Raw genomic sequence first — 21,160 nt, 5'->3', positions numbered from 1 at the left:
GTATTTTTGTAATGGATAAACAAGAGAGCACAGTGACCTTCAGTAGAATTCCATAGCTGTGGACTAGCACAGCTTTGAATTTCCTCTGTTAAAGAAAAGTTAGATGTCAAGGAGGGTTGTATTTTTCCTTCCCTGCAGAACTGAAGTGGAATGGAGTGGACTGTCAGTGGGAGTGGTGCGAAGTAACTATGTGCACAGATAAAGTGTTTTGTTGTTTTTGTGTCAAGCTGAAATTTTCAGTGGAATATTCTAATTTTAGTCCAACTCTGCAGAGCCTGAGTGTAAGAGGGATATGTTACTGCAAATTCATCTGCCAATTTGCTAGTGTTCATCCAACAGGAGACTACCTCACGATGTTGAGAGTGCCCGTCAGGGTGCCAAGCTACCCTGGGAAGCAGTGTAGCTCAGTGGAAAGAGCATGAGCTTGGGAGTCGGAGGTTTTGCGTTCTAATCCCAGCTCTGCCACCTGTCATCTGTGTGACTTTGGGCAAGTCACTTAATGTCTCTGTGCCTCAGTTGCCTCATCTGTAAAATGGGGATTAAGACTGTGAGCCCCACGTGGGACAACCTGATCACCTCGTATCCTCCCAGCGCTTAGAACAGTGCTTCACACATAGTAAGTGCTTAACAACGCCATTATTATTATTAAGCCAGAAGTCAGTCGACTAATTAAGCCCTTTCCTCATTGGGTGCAACACATAACAGTCCACATGGGCTGGATTTGGGACTAGTGGGTTACCTCGAGAGCCAAGGGGCTACAAACAGAGGGAGACACCCTCTGTCTCCCTCCTTTTAGACTGTGAGCCCACTCTTTTAGACTGTGAGCCCACTGTTGGGTAGGGACTGTCTCTATATGTTGCCAATTTGTACTTCCCAAGCACTCAGTACAGTGCTCTGCACATAGTAAGCGCTCAATAAATACGATTGATGATGATGACACAAGCCAGTAAATTTCTTAACCAAGTCTTTGTTTATTAAAGTGCAGGGGTTCCAGGGATTTAGCTTCCCAGTGCTAGCTAGCAGTTAGTTACTCTCATGAACAGGGGTTGAGCACCTTACACTTACGCATGTTGATACTGATGGTCCCCCTCAAACTCTGCTAGGAATCACAGTGCAGGCAACCCCGTCACACTGGGCAGACCCGTGCACCCAGACCAGCTGGAAAGTTGGCACAGCAACTGCCGTCAGCCTCCGGCGAACTTGCCCCCTTATCCCATCACTGAACGCAAAAGTTGCCATTTGTCTCCCCCTTCTAGACTGTGAGCCCACTGTTGGGTAGGGACCGTCTCTATATGTTGCCAACTTGTACTTCCCAAGCGCTTAGTACAGTGCTCTGCACACAGTAAGCGCTCAATAAATACAATTGATTGATTGATTGATTTGTATAGATGCGTGTTAGCCCACCCAAAGCTCTTGGCAACTTCCACTTGGGCTCCATGCACATGCTGGGTGAAAGCTTCTGATTGGAATATGATTTTGCTTTCTTTTTATTTTTTTAATGTTAAGTATTTTGTGCCGGGCACTGTATTCAGCGTCTGGGGTAGATACGTGATAATCATGTGGAAACAGTTCATGTCCCACGTGGGACTTAGTCTTAATCCCTGTTTTACAGGGTGAGGTTGTGCCTAGAAAGACATCCTCTTATATTTTTCATTCATTCTGTCTTTCCCTCTCTGACTCTTTCTACTTCTGTCCTTCATCCAGGAGCCCTAGAAACTTCATCTCTGGATCTGGCCTATGTGTCTCTTTGAATCCTGTGAAATTTGGTTATCTTACTTTCCTGCCAACCAATAGACACACATGAAGATTCAGTTGCACTCACAAATGGAGACTGGCATATCCTCCCTCCAGTTATATTGGGCTGAATCGTTACATAAAAATTACCAATAGCAAATCATTATTAGCTAAAAGCTCACTAAATTTCAGTAATCATAACAGAGCAGCAACAAACATGCTAATTAAAAAAAACCAAAACTTCCACCACTTTTCTTAGAGCACCATCGTGTATTAGAGTTCAGAAATTGGGGATTCTGAACTGAGACTCCCCTAGTTTTGGACTCCAGTATGATATATATTGATCCCAATGCTCACCCTTTCTTCCTAGCATCACAGCCAATCCCAGACCAGAAATTTAACCGGAGCTGATAATGCTATCTACATTTTAAAATGAACTAATCCAATCTTTTTAAATGTGTAAATGCTCTGAACTATGAAAGATTTTACAACATGTGGTAGCAGAAGCATAAATGATCATTTAGCCCCAGCTCAGAGTTGTGATCCTCAAGTTCTCATCTTTCTGTCTGTTCTAAAAGACCAATTCCACTTGGGCAAAAAATAAATAAATAAGGAAGGTATTTCCTAGGTCAAAAAATGGAAAAGAAATAGATGAAATCCAGGCTGATAAACCTTGATTTTAGCCATTGTTTTCTCAAAGTCAATAACTAATCAATTACATTTATTGCATGCTTAATTTATGTAGAATTCATTCATTCATTTATTGAGCGCTTACTGTGTGCAGAACACTGTACTGCTTGGGAAGTACAAGTTGGCAACATATAGAGACGGTCCCTACCCAAACAGCGGGCTCACAGTCTAGAAGGGGGAGACAGACAACAAAACAAAACATATTAATAAAATAAATAGAATAAATATGTACAAGTAAAATAGAGTAATAAATATGTACAAACATATATACAGGTGCAGTGGGGAGGGGAAGGAGGTAAGGTGGAGGGATGGGGAGGAGGAGGAAGGGGAGAGGAAGGAGGGGGCTCAGTCTGGGAAGGCCTCCTGTAGAATCTGTACTAAGGGTTTGAGAGAGTACAAAAAAGTTGGTAAAAATGATCTCTGCCCTCAAGGAATTTGCACTCTAGTGAGGCGTTTACAATTCATGTAAACACAAGCTATTGATTATCAAGTGATGGCTGCGGTTTTCCCTTAAATTAACCCTGATTGCAACCACAGTTGCCACACTAAGTCCAAATAATATAGGTTGAGGGTTTATGACAATAAGGACTACAAATATTCATAGACATGCAGGAATTGGATGACACCATTGTGCTTACAGTTTATAGTTTTGTTTCTTCAATGTACCATTACTTTGCATTACTTTGCTTTTCTAACATTCCGTAATGAATTCATTATGTGTCTGTCAGTCACACATTATTAATTTGACCAGAACTGATCTTTTGATCCTTTGTGCTTTGTGAATCGCTATCCTTTTAGCACTTTTAACTCGATATTTTGGATCAATATCTAGGTTAGTTTTGAGAGAGTAATAACAATGAAAAAACAGTATTTGTTAAATTCTTATGTGCCAAGCACTGTGCTAAGTGCTGGGGTAGGTCCAAATAATCAGGCCAGGGACAATCACTGTCCCTCATGGGTTTGAGTCTAAGTGATTACAAGTATCTAGATGAGGTAAAATTATTACCGACATGGGGTAAGCTAAACTTTACCTTTAAGGAAAACATGAAATGCAAATATTTTCCCAGCTCTCATGTATACCTAAAAATTTTCTATGCAGAAAGAGATCGTGTTTAATATATTTATATATGCACACAAATATATGCATTTTTGTGAACTTGGTCCCAAAGCATTTCCAATGGATATTGTTTAATAATAATAATAATAATGGCATTTGTTAAGTGTTTACTATGTGCAAAGCACTGTTCTAAACCCTGGGGGAATACAAGATGATAAGGTTGTCCCACGTGGGGCTCACAATCTTAATCCCCATTTTCCAGATGAGGTAACTGAGGCACAGAGAAGTTGTGACTTGACCAAAGTCATACAGCTGGCAAGCGGCAGAGTCGGAATTAGAACCCATGACCTCTGACTCCCATGCCTGGGCTCTTTCCACTGAGCCATGCTGCTTCTCACAAAAGGTGTTTCCTCATTTTAAAAGATGCTTTAACCAGTAGGTGGATTATGTCCCAAAGAAATCATGTCTTTGTAAATAACCTAGGAGAATCCTTGATATGTCAAAAGTCTACAGCACTACTGGGAGACTAGTCCAGGTGAAAGTAGATTATTGTGTACTAGAAAACCATAATAAAAACTGTCAGTTCTGTCAGTCCATTCTGTCTAAGGTGTATAGAGGATCAAAAGGATATTGATCTAACAGCTGTGTCGTATGTGAAGGGGGACAGTATTGTACTGTACAACAATGCTGATTTTTTAAAATCCTGTTAGCTTGGAGAAACTACAGCTGACTGGGTTAGCCAGCAGAAGGAATTGGTGACTAGGATTTCACTAAAGCACTTTTTTTGCTGAGAGAGCTCTAGCTAAACGTGTGCCTGATCTTTATTACAGGTGCCTACAATTACGGGCCAATGAAATTAAGCTAAATGAAACATTAAGTATTAAATGTGCAGAGTATACAGGGTGGATGTGTGATAAGGTACTTAATAAATTGCAGATCTCTCCCAAACTACCAACAATAGAACTATAAGAATAGTTTTACTGGAACATTGTGTCCCCATCCTTATTGACCGTCCCTTCTTCCCGCCTTGGCTGCAATCTGCGACTATTCACTCATCAGTGATTTTTTTTTCCCCCACTGCATTCAACCTTGCTCGTGTCTCCCCATCCTCAAAAAACCCTCCCTCGACCCCACAGCTCCCTCCAGTTACTGCCTGATCTCCCGCCTACGATTCCTCTTCAAATTTACAAAGTGAGTTGTCTACAAAAATAATAAATAATGATAGCATTTATTAAGTTCTTACTATGTGCAAAGCACTGTTTAAGCACTGGAGAGGTTACAAAGTGATCATTTTTGTCCCACGTGGGGCTCACAGTCTTAATCCCCATTTTACAGATGAGGTAACTGAGGCACAGAGAAGCTAAGTGACCCCCCCCAAAGGCACACAGCTGACAATTGGCGGAGCCGGTATTTGAACCCATGACCTTTGACTCCAAAGCCCGTGCTCTTTCCACTGAGCCATGACATCCAACATCTCCAGCTGTTCCTCTCCTCCAGTCCTCTCATAGACCTCCTCCAATCTGTTTTCCACCCATTCACTCCATAGAAATTTCCTTCTCAAAGGTCAGCAATGATCTCCTTCTTGCCAAATCCAGTGGCCTCTACTCCTTCCTAATCCTCCTTGACCTCTCAGCTGTCTTCGACATTGATGATTCTAATCCCGGCTCTGCCACTTGTCAGCTGTGTGACTTTGGGCAAGTCACTTAACTTCTCTGTGCCTCCGTTACCTCATCTGTAAAATGGTGATTAAGACTGTGAGCCCCACGTGGGACAACCTGTTAAGCTTTGTATCCACCCCAGAGTTTAGAACAGTGCTTCACACATAGTAAGCTCTTAATACATGCCATCATTATTATTATTATTATGAGGAAACGTATTTAACTCCTCCCAAATTAGGCCCAGTTCTTCCTTCTTCTTGGAATATGCGTGACCTTGCTGCTCTCAAGAGGCCCCAAGCTCTCTAGTAAATTCACATCCTCATTTTGATCAGATTCTCTCCGAGGTGGTATTCTTTTCAAGAATAGGAACTTGTGAAGTGTATCAAACCAAATTGGCCTGGGGATCAAAGGAACAGTAATCTTCTCCGCACTCACTAAATGACCAGCTTCATCTACTTCCATCCATCTTGCTATATGGAATTTGACCATCATGGTCTGTCAGAAAAATACATTTGCCTTCTCCACATTCTTTCCCCAAGCTCTTATTCTCAGCCACAGGCAGGTCCATTGGCTAGATTAGTATTATAAGTGGAAGGGAAGGGTTCCTTGCAAGAGTGGTCTGTCTAAATGTCGAGTTTAAGGTTCAGGGGACTCCAGCTTTCTTTACAGATTGTGAGCTTGACTTCTGATGTGAGAGAAAAATACGAAAGAGGAAGCCAGAGCTAACTTTCCCCTGTCAACAATCTTCATTCCCCTTCTCCGGTTGACCCCATTTGATTAGGTTGATTCATAAAAATCTTGGATTTTTGTAAGCTTTCCTAGGCAATTAAGAAAATATACCATTTTGGGGACTGTTTGCTAATAAGTCAGACCAACTTTGACTGGATTTCAGCTTTCTCTGCTGGAAAGTAATTACTCAGATCTCTGTGTCTAAGCTGAACAATGTTCAGTTACTCAGCTTGGTTCCCCCAGGATTGAGGATTTGTGTGACAGTTAGATATTGGATATGGAGTTTCCACATTGCAGAAGTTCCTAAGGGTTAGGTAACTTCACGGATGGAGGTTGCAAAATGCAATGCTAATGTAAAAATTGGGGGGTATTGGAGGGAAGATAAAGGGATACATAGATGGTGTCCTTACCAGTAGTAATCAATCTATTTAATAATACTTATTGAGTGCTTATTGTGTTCAGAACACTGTATTAAACACTTAGGAGAGTACAGTACAACAGAGTTGGTAAATATATTCCATGCCCACAAGGAGCTTACACTCTAGAGGAGAAGAGAGACTCTAAATGGAAAGAGCATGGGCCAAGGAACCAGAGGACCTGAGTTCTAATCCCGGCTCTGCCTCTTAACTGCTGTGTGATCTTCAGCAAGTTACTTCATGTCTCTGTACCTTAGCTCCCTCATCTGTGAAATGAGGATTCAATGCCTGTTCTTCCTCGTAGTTGGATTGGAAGCCTCATGTGTGACCCAATTATCTTATATATAGATATATATCCCAGAGGTTAGTGAAGTGCTTGACACATAGTAAACCCTTAACAAATACCGCAATTATTATTATTATTGTTAAATTACTGATTCGACATAAGTGCTTTGGGGCTGCAGGTGGGCTGAATATCAAGTACTTAAGGGATACAGATAGTGCAGAAGGGAGAGGGAGCAGGGGAAATAAGGCCTGATTTTGGGAAGGCTTTCTGAAGGAGATGTGATTTTAATAAAGCTTTGAAAGTGGGGAGAGTGATTGTTTGTAGGATATGAAGGAGGGAGGGAGTTCCAGGCCAGGGAACATGAGCAAAGCTCTCATCCTATCCCATCTGGACTACTGCATCAGCCTTCTCTCTGATCTCCCAACCTCGTGTCCCTCCCCACTTCAGTCCATACTTCATGCTGCTGCCCGGATTGTCTTTGTCCAGAAATGCTCTGGGCATGTTACTCCCCTCCTCAAAAATCTCCAGTGGCTACCAATCAATCTGCGCATCAGGCAGAAACTCCTCACCTTGGGCTTCAAGGCTGTCCATCACCTCGCCCTCTCCGACCTCACCTCCCTTCTCTCCTTCTACAGCCCACCCCTCACCCTCCGCTCCTCTGCCGCTAATCTCCTCACCGTACCTCGTTCTCACCTGTCCCGCCGTCGACCCCCGGCCCACGTCATCCCTCGGGCCTGGAATGCCCTCCCTCTGCCCATCCGCCAAGCTAGCTCTCTTCCTCCCTTCAAGGCCCTACTGAGAGCTCACCTCCTCCAGGAGGCCTTCCCAGACTGAGCCCCTTCCTTCCTCTCCCCCTCATCCCCCTCTCCATCCCCCCCATCTTACCTCCTTCCCTTCCCCACAGCACCTGTTTATATGTATATATGTTTGTACATATTTGTGACTCTATTCATTTATTTTACTTGTACATATCTATTCTATTTATTTTATTTTGTTGGTATGTTTGGTTTTGTTCTCTGTCTCCCCCTTCTAGACTGTGAGCCCACTGTTGGGTAGGGACTGTCTCTATATGTTGCCAACTTGTACTTCCCAAGCGCTTAGTACAGTGCTCTGCACACAGTAAGTGCTCAATAAATACAATTGATGATGATGATGGTAGTCAGCGAGTCAGATGAGGTACAGTTGGTAGGTTGGTGTTAGGTTGGTGTAGGTTGGTCACAGTCTTCTAGACTGTGAGCCCGCTGTTGGGTAGGGACTATCTCTATATGTTGCCAACTTGTACTTCCCAAGTGCTTAGTACAGTGCTCTGCACACAGTAAGCGCTCAATAAATATGATTGAATGAATGAATGTTAGAGCAGTGAAGTGCGCAGAGTGGACTGCAGTTGGACACTGAGGTAATAATAATAATAATATTGACATTTATTAAGTGCTTACTATGTGCAAAGCACTGTTCTAAGCTCTGGGGCGATACAAGTTAATCAGGTTGTCCCATGGGGGGCTCACAGGCTTCATCGCCATTTTACAGATGAGGGAACTGAGGCCCGGAGAAGTGAAGTGACTTGCCCAAAGTCACACAGCTGACAAGTGGCAGAGCTGGGATTTGAACCCGTGACCTCTGACTCCAAAGCCCAGGCTCTTTCCACTGAGCCACACTGCTTCTCCTAGGAAGGGGGAAACTGTGCTATAAGATTGATAAGGGAGTTTTTGTTAATTGCAGAGGTGGACAGGAAACCACTGGAGGTTCTTGAGCAGTGGGAGATAGGAATTTTTTTAGAAAAAAATGATCTGGTCAGTAGAGTGAAATGACACACAAAAACAGTGTGGCCTAGAGGAAAGAGCACAGACCTGTGAGTCAGAGAACCTGGGTTCTCATCCTGGCTATGCCAACTGTTTGCTGTGTCCTTGGGCAAGTCACTTAACTTTTCTGGACCTATAGTTTCCTCAGTAAAATGGGGATTGAATCCTACTCCCTCCTGCTTAGACTGTGAGTCCCAGATGGGACAGGGAGTGTGTCCACCCTAATGAATTTGTGTCTATCCCAGAACTTGGGATAGGGCTTGACACATGGTAAGCCCTAAATAAATGCCATAATAAATAAAAATTCAGGAAGTCAGCAAGGAGGCAGATAACAGTAGTTAGGGCAGACTGTGATAAGTACATGTTGGATCAGTGTAGTAGCAGTTTGGATGGAGAATAAAGGGTGGATTTTAGTGATGGACAGTATATCAATTATGTACTTGATGTTTATTGTGCAAAGAACACTGTAATAATAATAATAATGATGTTTTTTGTTAAGCGCTTACTCATGGCCTGTTGGAAAGACCATGGGCTTGGGAGTCAGAGGTTGTGTGTTCTAATCCTGGCTCTGCCACTTGTCAGCTGTGTGACTCTGGGCAAGTCACTTAACTTCTCTGTGCTTGTTACTTCATCTGTAAAATGGGGAATAAGACTGTGAGCCTCACGTGGGACAACCTGATTACCTTGTATCTACCCCAATGCTTTGAACAGTGCTTGGCACACAGTAAGTGCTTAACAAGTACTGTTATTATTATTATTATTATTATCATTATTATTATTATTATTGTGTGCCAGGCACTGTTATAGGAGCTGGGTTAGATACCAGATCATCAGGTTGGACCTGGTCCCTGCCCACATAGGGCTCAGGGTCTTAAACCCCATTTTACAGATGAGTGAACTGAGGCCCAGAGAAGTGAAATGCCACTTAGGGAAGCAGCGTGGCTCAGTGGAAAGAGGCCGGACTTTGGAGTCAGAGGTCATGGGTTCAAATCACGACTCCGCCACTTGTCAGCTGTGTGACTTTGGGCAAGTCACTTTACTTCTCTGGGCCTCAGTTCCCTCATCTGTCAAATGGGGATGAAGACTGTGAGCCCCGTGTGGGACAACCTGATCACCTTGTAACCTCCCCAGCGCTTAGAACAGTGCTTTGCACATAGTAAGTGCTTAATAAATGCCATTATAAAAAAATGATTTGACCAAGGTCACACAGGAGACAAGTGGCAGAGCTGGGGCTAGAATCCAGGTCTTTCTGAGTCCCAGGTCTATGCTGCATCCCCTAGGCCTCTCTGCTTCTTACCCTAGAGTGTGAACTCTTTGAGGGAAGGGATTAGGACAGTCAGTACTACTGTCCCATCACCAGCGTGTGCTCAGTAATCCCTCGTGTATTAGCGCTGTCGGGGCTCAATCGATCCTCCCGATTGACTGAACTGGCTCTAGTTCTAGGGACACGCATCTGTTCCCGTTAATGCCGCCGTGTTGGTCCATCCATCCATGGCTTGGAAAGACCTATGCCTGGGGACAACTGGAGGGGTGGCCTAGGGGCCTCTTCCTCATTGGGGGTCTCCAGCATGGTTAATGCACCCCAACTTCTGGATTGACCCTCTATCTCTACGACTCAGGAGAAAAGGTGACTCAGCTCTGGAAGCCGGGCCGGGTTCTTGCCCTGAGCACCGGCTTCTCTTGCTAGCAGGTGGCACTGGACTTGGGCACATCCCTGCTAGTTATGTGAGAGGCTGGCCTGGTGGAGGAGGGCAAGAGGGTCAGGGGAGAACCGGGGGCAGGTGGGGAAGCTCTGTGGTGGGTGTGCTTGGGAGAATGTGATAGTACAATATGATAATAATAATAATGATGGTATTTGTTAAGTGCGTACTATGTGCAAAGCACTGTTCTAAGCACTGGGAGATACAAGGTGATCAGGTTGTCCCACGTGGGGCTCACAATCTTAATCCCCATTTTACAGATGAGGTAACTGAGGCCCAGAGAAGTGAAGTGACTTGCCCAAAGTCACACAGCCGATAAGTGGCAGTTGAAACAGGTTACAAGTAAAGCAAAGATGAAAAATGAAGAGCAGATGACACAGAACTGGGAGTCAGGAAGTCTCATGTCCTCCCCCTGGCCTGGAATGCCCTCCCTCCGCACATTTCATTTTGCTAACATGTTTTGTTTTGTTGTCTGTCTCCCCCTTCTAGACTGTGAGCCCACTGTTGGGTAGGGACTATCTATATGTTGCCAACTTGTACTTCCCAAGCGCTTAGTACAGTGCTCTGCACACAGTAAGTGCTCAATAAATACGATTGAATGAATGAATGAAAGTGGAAGAGCCGGGATTAGAACCCATGACCTCTGACTCCCAAGCCCCTGCTCTTTCAACTGAACCACTCTGCTTCAATATGAGCTGGTAGATATGTTCCCTGCCCAGAGGGAGGTTGCTGTCTTGAGGGAGCTTACCATATTGAGGGATCTTACTGGAAAGATGACTTTAGCTACCTATACTGAGGAGATTTTCATCAAGACACTGATTCCTTAGGTAAATGGGAATGAAGCATGGGAATAAATTATGGGCAGACTATTTTTTCCAGGATAGCCTGTTCTTCCTCCCACTTAGACCATCAGCTTCATGTGAGACAGATACTGTCTGACCTGATTGTCTTGTATCTAGCCTTGGACTTAGTATAATGTGTGACGTATATAAGCACTTAACAAATATCATAATCCCTATCATTCAATTTAATCCAGTGATTTAATAAACAATGTCATCATTGTGTCCCTCCACTGGTTTAGCCCAGGAAATAAGAACTTTCTGGGAAGCATGGTCCTATCTTTATCCTCCTTTATCAAACATTAATCAGTTATACTTACTGAGTGCTTACTGCATGCAGAGTACTGTATTAAGCACTTGGGAGAGTACAAAACAGCCATATAATAGTAGACATGTTCCCTGGCCAGAACACATACAGCCCAGAAGGGGACACAGACATTAATATGAATACAAAAATTACAGATATGTTCTATGAAGCTGAGGAAGGGGTGAACAAAGGGAGCAAATCCAACTGCAAGGATAATGCAGAAGGGAGTGGGAAAAGAGGACATGAGGATTTAGTTGGGGAAGGTCTCTTGGAGGAGATGTGTCTTCAATAAGGCTTTGGAGATGGGGAGAGTGGTCATCTGTCAGATATGAGGAGGGAGGGTGTTCCAGGCTAGAGGCAGGACGTGGACAAGAAGTCGGTAGCTAGATAGACGAGATCTTGAAGTAGCTTGAGCAATCCTGCATACACAAACGTGGGCATCCACTTGCTATTTTCCATGCTTCTCCTTCACCATATACAACTAACCTGGCCACATTCCACCCCTTTCAGTTTCTAAAGCTGTGTGGTTTGATTAAGGGCAAGTCTGCCACTGAGAGGGAAGACAGAGACATTGTATTCTCTGGCCATAGGCCACCCCCTCGTTCCGAGAGCGGAGCCCAGTGTATAACAGATGCAAATGTCTTCTTGCTGAGCAGAAGCACAGATATGCTGGTCCCTAGGCACGTAACTGCATTCATACCCTAACCAACCGTCTTGCATTTCATATCGTCAGCTGCAAGTGAATCAAATCCGCTGAGACCAAACTATTTCAAAACTGGATGACTGGTCAGCCTCTGTGCAAATCTCATTGGGTTTTCTATAATGTTGATGAAACTAAAATTGTTTTACAGGTTGGCTCACACCTTTGGGCATGAAAACAAAATGCTAGCCTGCATACATTTTAATAGTAATAATAATAATTATGGTATTTGTTAAGCACTTACTAAGTGCCAGGCACTGTTCCAAGCACCGGGCATAAAATAATTGGGTTGGACATAATCTCTGCCCCGCCTAGGGCTCACTGGCATAATCCCCATTTTATAGATGAGGTATCTAGGGCACAGAGAAATGATGTGCCCAAGATCACACAGCAGACAAGTGGTGCAGCTGAGATTAGAACCAGGTTGTCTAATTCCCAGGCTCATGCTCTTTCCACTAGGCCACACTACTCCTCTAGGTATCAGCTCTGTTATCAACTAAAAGCTCTTTCTACGAGCCCAGATTATACATCTGATGACAGGATGTTTTTGCACCAAAAAGTGTTGTGAACAAAAAACATTTTTATTAGGATTCTTAACAAGCTATTCTTTTCTAGACTTCTCTGAATCTCCTTGAGGTCGTGACATAGCTGAATTACTTCACTTCTGTATTATGGGATTGTGGAAAAATCAGCATTTGTTGTTTATTTAGGGCAGAATTAAATCTGTGGCTTGACTTTGTGTAGCACTCAACTTTTATAAACAGCACAGGTCAAAATCTGACTGTTAGAGTAGCTTGCTAAAGAAAATCAAGCAAGAGTGAAATCCTTTTTCACAAATTTTAAGTTTTTACGATATTAAGCAATGGAGTAAATTTTCTCAGACACAGTGAGTTCTGGTGCGGAAATACTTATTTATTCCAGAGAAACATGGGTATGTGCTAACTTTTAATAGGCCCTATTTAAAAAAAATACAGAAGGATTTTGCTAAAGTTTTCATACATAGCTCATGCTTAATGTTTAAATCACTAACGAAAAGAGAATGCTTAACTTTAATGAAGATTCTGCATTTTGTTTTTAATGAGATGCGTTATTATGGTCTCTATTAGAATGTTTAAATGAAAAAGTTTATCACTACTAAAAATTGAGACAATTCATTACTTTATTTTATAAGCTAATACACTTTCTTTAATATAAATGCATTAGTCATAATTATTTGGGGATTAAAGGTGTATCAGAGTTGTTTATCTAAATTAATTTTTGTCTTCTACAGTGCATTTTTAAATAAAATGAATTATAAAGCCAATTTGAAAAGTTGAAAGGGAAAATTTACGTGACTGAAAGTACTCAGAAGTGCATTTTAAATGTGACTTGTAGGGGAAAATTTATCTAGAACTGTGGTTTACAATAACTGTCGGCATATTCCCCCAAGTACTGTATATGTGTGTGTATGTGTGTATGTGATTTTTTTTCACAGTATCAATAATTTAAAGCAATTTAGGTAATAACATTCTGACATGCATTTCTGCTATTTTATTGAAACCATTTTCCTAGCTCATTGGAAGGCAGTTGCTTTCTGGTTTGGTACCGTAAATGCACTATGTAATATCTATTATGGCATGGTCAAAGGATAATTTATTGTCAAATAGAAAAATAGGTCAGCACTAATGACACTTGATGATCAACCCCCCAAGTTTAATAAAACATTTCACCAGTATGCATTCCAGTGCATTGGTTGCTATTTTATTAGGACAACCTGGATAGAGCAGTAGTGTAATTACTGAGCTGTCAGAGTGATAAGTGGGAGTAATGGCAGCCTGCTGCACTTTAGTCTGCAGAGCACATGGAGAATTGCAAGATGGTATTATTATAAGAGCCTGCCGGTTCTGGCATATTCATGGCACCAAAGGAAAAAAAGAAATGCTCCAATTCAGGTTTGCGTTGCCCTGCCTCATTAACATCTGACATTTCCAACAGCTGTTATTTGTGAACCGGCTCAATAATAAAGAGAGAGTTATTTGGTAAAGATGCTTAATAGCCACAGCTTCAAATCCTCATATTGTCATTCTTGTTAAGTGAATCTTTCTATTCATGTTGAATAGAATACTGTTCCATATAAAGTATGGAACTGAACCCTGTGTTAATTTGCTTCGTCCACATCTGTCTCCTTTGCAACTGCATTTTAAAGATGACTTTATTGTTCAGCATGGACATTTCGTAGTAGTATTAGTGAATTGAGACTTCTTTAAGGAAAAAAAAATCTATGGGATAGCTGTAATGTTTCTTAAAACAGCATAAAAGCCTCCAAATTAGAGAACTTTCTCTTATTTTATTTATTTTTGTAAAGTCATTTCTTAAGTACATACTATGAGCCAGGCACTGTAATAACTGATGGAATAGATACAAGTTAAGCAGGTTGGACACAGTCCATGGCCCACATGGAGCTCACCATCTTAATTCCCACTTTGCAGATGATGTAAGGGAGGCACAGAGAAGTTCAGTGACTTAGAGTCACACAGCAAGTGCTTTTATTTTAGCACATATTTAAAGAGAAACACTTTTCACACCTTCATGGATAGTTCAAATATTTATTCCCCATATTTAAATGGTAAGGTAGTTATAACAATACTTTGGTGTAGTTTGCAAAATGCCCATTCTACTCCTCATCTTTTCTAGTTATTAAGGTGGATATGATTAGGCATACCGTTAAACTCATTTGGAACTGACAGATAACTTTTTGACAATGATCATAGGTATTTGAAATGTGAATTGACTCTTAGATATTATCCCCAAATGCAAAATGACTCATTTATGTTGAGGGAGGGGTATTATGACCATATTTTCAGAGGAACAGTTGAAGTTCACTTGCCCTCTCTTACACTCTCCCTCACTCTCTCACAGTTTCCCACTAGGGGTGAATGTGCTTCTATTCCATCTGGGGGCAAGAATCATGGTGACAGTTCATGTCAGCTGCATGGCTCTGCTCTCATCCAATTATTATTATTAAGTGCCATCAAGTCGTTTGCAATTCATAGCGACTCCATGGCTTCCTGACTTTCCCTAGGGCATCCTGTCCTCTGCCGTAATCTGCAACCTTTCTTGTGGTTCTGTTATTGCTGTTATGGTCTCTGTCCATCTTGCTGCTGGTCTGCCTCTCCCACATTGTCCCTGAACTTTTCCTAACATTAATGTCTTCTCCAGAGAATTAGTCCTGATTATGTGTCCAAAATATGCTAATCTGTTGAGTCATTTGACCTTCCAAAGACCACTTTGGTTTAATTTGCTCTAAAATCCATTTGTTTATTTTTTGGGCAGTCCATGGCATTTGCAAAAGCCTTCTCCAATGCCACATTTCAGAAGAATCAGTGTTCTTTCTATCCTGTTTTTTCACTCTTCAGCTTTTGAATCCACATATTGTCACTGGAAACACCACAGAGTTGACAATTTGTATTTTTGTGGCAATTGTTACATCAGCACATTCCATAATATTTTCCAGGCTCGTCATAGCAAGTCTTCCTAACATTAACCTTCAGCACGTTTCTTGGCTACTAGTTCCTGTATTCTTATTATGCAAAAAATAGTGGTTAAGCCTGATTAAATGAAAAAGAGTCAAAAAAGGCATTGGGCATATTGTTTCATATCACTGTTTTAATTTGATGTGTATGTTCATAATGGAAGACAGAGATAGAGAAGTGAATCAGCTTCCTTTTTTTTTTTAATTGAGAAAGTTTTTGTTTGGGGGATTGTGCTCCTAACCCCATTACTTTGTTTTCTAGATGCTTGAAGTGTGCAGATGCTCCCTGTCAGAAGAGCTGCCCTACTCATCTAGACATCAAATCTTTTATCACCAGTATTGCAAATAAGGTAAAAATAAGATTGCCCCTATGGAAGAGAATTCAAAAAAGCAACAATCATAATAGGTTCTGTGATTGAAATATATAGCGTATCTTCATTAAGTCTTGAAAGAAATCCTTAATGGGTTTTTGAAAAGGAGTGTGCTTTCTGATTTCTATGTAATTTATGTTTGCCATTTTAAGCTTTCTGGTTTAGTATAATTTAGTAAAGAAGTTTGTAAAGTCAGTGCATTCTTTTCATGGCTTGATTTAGCAGCTGTTGGCTGAGTTATTGGAGTGAAAGATCTGCCAGCGATTGCCAGTAAACCTTTTTAAAACAGACATATAACTTGATAGTTAAAACGTGCTTCTGGGGAAGTCTTGGTACACAACATCCCATCAAGGAAGTGAACATTTTTCTTTCATAGAAATTTGATTAGCTAATGTAAGATATTTATTTTCACAGCTATTTAAGTGAGGCAATAATACTGGTTAAAGAGCAATGAGGGGGTGGTGAGAAGATGAGCAATGTTCTTTTTGAATCTTTTATTGTGCTTTTTTCTGGTATTTGAGTGATGATGATGTGCCAGGCTCTGTACTAAGTCTGGGGTAGATAAACTCATCAGACTGGACACAGGTCACGTCCCCATTTTACAGATGTGGTAACTGAGGCATAGAGAAGTTAAGCGATTTAACTAATGTCACAGGGTGTACAAGTGACAGCTGAGATTAAAACCCAGGACCTCAGACTCCCATGTCCATGAACTTTTTAGTAGGCCGTGCTGCTTTGTTAGAAATATGAACCTGGACTTCTAGGCTAACCTAGTGTCAGATTGGGAATCCCTTGTTTCCCTTAAAGTCATGGTGAAGTCCTCCTTTCCAAAGTGAGGAACCTGTATCCTCTCAAATCTTTCATATTCACTGCCTTAGAGGGCGGGTACCTACATAGATGTTGAAAGCAATTTCGATAAATGTTATTATTTAGAAATGCAGTAAGAAAGAAACTGGTTCATGTTAAGTTCTTAAAACAGTTTAAAAAATGGTTTGTGAAAGTGACATCTAAGTAACAAAATTCATCTTTAAATTGCTTCTACTGAGTTTCACACGTAAGATTTGTAACTTTAGATTGAGATTGTGAGCACTGTGATGATGATGATTATGGTATTTAAACACTTACTACCTGCCAAGCACTTTGCTAAACCCTTGGGTGGATACAAGATAATCAGGTTGGACACAGTCCCTGTCCCATAGGGGCTCACAGTCTTAATCCCCATTTTACGGATCACAGGATTGAAACACAGACAAGTAAAGTGACTTGCCCAAAGTCACACAGCAGACATGTGACAAGCCAGGATTAGAACCCACATCCTCTGACAGCAAGGCCCATGCTCTTTCCACTAGGCCACGCTGCATCTCGATATAGGACGTGGACTGTGTGTCCAACCTGATTACTTCATATCTACCCCAGCACTTAGGATAGTATCTGGCACATAATAAGTGCTTAACAAATAATTAAAAAAAAATGGCTAAATGAGGCCATTAAGATTATACAACATTTCAGTGGACTTTCTGAGGGGTTATTCTCCAGGTAACTGTGAAAGGGTGAATGTCCAGTTGCGGTGATTGTAGGTTGTCTGTTGGTTTGGGGGTTGGTTCACTTTCATCCCAAATCGTCCAGGGGATTTTTCCTGAGTTTACTTTGAGCCTGAACCATCAACCAAACTTCCCAGGTTGAAGGTCCTCCCCAAAGTGAGGTGGGAGGTTGTTCTAGAATGGCATGGTTCTTGAGACCCCAGAACTCTCATGCATGTCATGAAGAAATAGAGTCATCAATTTCAATTTGGGGCCTACTTCAGGGCCCCCCAATCATATTTTCCACACTCATTTTAACTAATATGAGTTTATGTTGGTGTGGAATATAGCAGGTGGCTGGCTGGTTTTGAGGCAGGGCAAACTGAGCCACAGGAAAATGAATTTCACCCACATTCCTAACTGGAGAGTCAGGGTAGAAGGGTATTCTTATTTGTGAAAGAGGTCAATGAGGACACCAGGATAAATTGAAATGTGTGAAAATATGCAACATCTTGCCAAGGATTCATTATGCATTTCCAAACTAAGAGGACCTACTTTGGTTAACTCACTGAGTGGCTTTGGAATAATATAATGGTGACCATCTCTTTCCAGCTAACTAATGGGAAAGCGATTTAGCCAGTTGCAGTCCGTCACTCGGTCTTTCAGGGATTCTGTCATGAGGACAACGTCCCAATGGAGAAAGAAGAGAAATGTGCTCCGTGTGGGCAAGGGTCAGCCATACTGACTCTTTTGCATTGTACTTTTCCAAATGCTTAGACTGTAAGATCACTGTGGGCAGTGACATCTACATTTCCTCTTACAATTAAAATTGACAAAATTCATCTTTAAATTGCTTCTACCGAGTTCCACACATAAGATTTGTAGCTTTGGATTGAGACTGTGGGTAGAAAGTGTCTACCTACTCTGTTATACTGTACTCCCCAGAGGGCTTAGTACAATAAGTGCTAAATAAATATGATTCATTGATTGGATGATATACCTCCTAGATAAGTGGATGGATACTTTGGTCGAAACAGATGATGGAGTCTATATTTTGTGATAATGGAGGAAAGAACTCAGGAAGAAAAATACCATGAACTTAAGCAAATTTTGGAGTCTTAGCAAACTAGAAAGAAGAATCAAATGGAAGCAAAGCTGAGGCAAAGGAGATAGCTGTTGTTCAAGCAGGCAGTTCTACATGTACAAACTATACTAGTGAAGAAGGAGAAGGGTAAAAAGATACAGACTTGCAAGAACTCAAGAACTTTTGAGAGATCTGAAGGAAAAATGAGAAAGTTACAAAGGTAGAAACTTAGAAATTAGGTCAAATCACTGAAGAGTACATAAAAATGCACCAATCTGTGGCAGCAAGAATAAAAAAGTGAAGGATGCAAAAGAAATACAATTGGCACGAGATCAAAGTATTCTTCAATTAAGCTTAAAGGGCATCTGGGAAAATGTACAGGAAGGGATATCTAGTAACAAATGGACTGTGCCTGATTTTGTTTCTATTTGCATATCTGTCATTATTATATTTCATCAATTTTACAGAGATGAGTGTAAGATGAGTACATTTAAGGACAAAGCAAATACAGAATGAGGACATTCAGGGCGAGCACAGGAGCAGTACTTAAAACCTGAGTTGACCCAGAGAGGATTATACACTTAAACAGGAGTAGGCTATGTATTAACCTGGAGGTGTTCTGTCTGGAAACCATTTTGGTCAGGGAATGTGTTTGTGTATTGTTGTATTGTACTCTCCCAAGCGCTTAATACAGTGCTCTGAACACATTAAGTGCTCAATAAATATGACTGAATAAGCCAGTTGAACCCTTAGTAGAACTCTGGGTCCAATTTTGGACATTGCACTTTGAGTCTTGGATAAACCGGCAGAGTCTGTGGAAAGTGACTTGCGTTACGTGAAGAAATTGCATTTGTTGAGTATAGGAAAAGAAGACAACCATCCTCAAGTATATGGAGGACTTTTGTGGGGATGATAATTTTTGGTGCCTTTACATGACTACTGAAGACCAAACAAAGGAAACAGACTTAAATTAAGGTAGGAGAGATCTTGATTGGATAAAAACTTTACAAGATAAAACACTGGATTGGCAAATCCAGCAATGTTGTGGAATCTTATTATGTATAAAAGGATATTCATTCAATCATGTTTATTGAGCACTTACTGTGAGCAGAGTGCTGTACTAGGTATTTGGAAAGTACAGTTCAGCAACAGAGACAATCCCTGTGAACAATGGGCTCACAGTCTAGAAGTGGGGAGACAGACATCAAAACAAGTGAACTGGCATTAATAGAAATAAACAGAATTATAGATATGTACGTATATACACAAGTGCTGTGAAGCTTTGTGGGGCAGAGCAAAGGGAGTGATTTGGGACTATGGAGGTGGGGGGGCTGAGAAAAATGGGGGGTTAGTCTGGGAAGGCCTCCTGGAGGTGGTGAACCTTCAGTAGGGCTTTGAAGGGGGGAAATGTTATTGGCGATACAAGTATTATAAAAATATATACAAGTGTATCTATATGTGTAATAATCAGAACACAAGTGCATGTGTGTGTATACATATACATACATGTGTTCTGATTATTCACCTTGCTGGGCACACTTGCTCTATAATATTGTATTTTCCCAAGTGCTTAGTACAGTGCTGTGCACACAGTAAGCACTCAATAAATACGATTGAATGAATGAAAGACTGTTGGAATCTGTGGGCCAGGAATCTTCCCAAATGTGCCCTGTTTGCCCTCACAGGCACAGTCAATTAAAAGTGTAGAATGCATGTCATCTGAAAAGAGGATTTATGGTTAAAATATTTTAAATAGAAAATGATCATAGTAAGGATAATGAGACTGCAAGTTCCTTGTGGGTAGTGATCATGTCTACCAACTCTTGTACTTTCCCAAGTTCTTAGTACAGTACAGTACATAGTAAGCACTCAATAAATACCATGGATTAATTGATTGAAATGGTAAAGAGAAGGGTTTGGGAAGGAGAACAGCCTGCCTTAGTTTCTAAAATATCCAGGTTCATTTGATTTGTATGAAGATCTTTATTCTTGCTCCATTCCCTCACTAGCTAGACAAGTGTTATTACACACAGGAATTGATTTAAACAGTTTTTCATATAAATACGGGATGAACAGAGTGGTGAATTGAAAATATATTGTTTTGTCAGTTATTTAAGGGACTCTACTGTGAGTCGTATGTTTTGTTGAAAAACTACAGGGCAATCATAAAAGGGCAGGGTTTCTTGTTCTTTGAAGCCTGCAGCCTTTTAGATATTTACAGGCCCTGTGCAATGTAAGTCGTTCCACACTGCTCTGCTGGTGGACCTCAAATCGGGGGGCAGGGGTTGTGGTGGGGGGAAACTCTTCCTAGGTTGAGAGGGTAATTGAATTGCCAAGCTCAATGAGCCTTGGGCCTCTATGAGAGAATGTCACTTGTGCTGCATTGTTTCCAGCTCCTGTGATTCAGTAGCATTTAGGCCAATACTTCCATTCTTTTTCTCTTAAAGAGTGGATTACAGCTCTAGACTCCAAAGGTCCAATCTAGTCTATTGTACCTCCACAGTCAGTTGTTCTCTGTTGTGTTCATTCCGGCTGTTGTTTGCAATTGTATCTCTCAATTGAAAATACATGTTTGGATTCATCAAACTGTGAATTCTTGCCTTTTTCAATTCTCCCCCCCCCCCCCATGAAATACGTCCATAAAATATGTACTGTATATATCCTAGCCCTGAATATTACCCCAAAGCTTGCATTACCAAATAGATCTATTTTTAGAATTAATTTTGGTTCTAATAATCAGGCTTATCTTTTATTTGAAA

The 21,160-nt window shown here is 41.3% G+C and overlaps 1 protein-coding gene across 1 annotated transcript in view; it reads left to right on the top strand.

Annotated features, from left to right (window-relative positions):
* Nucleotides 1-21,160, top strand: part of DPYD (dihydropyrimidine dehydrogenase) — an 884,509-nt gene that overhangs the window by 211,871 nt on the left and 651,478 nt on the right. Inside the window, exon 4 of the mRNA XM_038745292.1 lies at nucleotides 15,689-15,776. Coding sequence (XP_038601220.1) covers nucleotides 15,689-15,776 — 88 coding nt within the window. The remainder of the gene's footprint in view (nucleotides 1-15,688; nucleotides 15,777-21,160) is intronic.

This window comes from Tachyglossus aculeatus, chromosome 4 (assembly GCF_015852505.1).
Source record: "Tachyglossus aculeatus isolate mTacAcu1 chromosome 4, mTacAcu1.pri, whole genome shotgun sequence".
NCBI lineage: Eukaryota > Metazoa > Chordata > Mammalia > Monotremata > Tachyglossidae > Tachyglossus > Tachyglossus aculeatus.
Note: the sequence above shows the minus strand (reverse complement) of the source record. Positions and strands in the feature narration are given on the sequence as shown.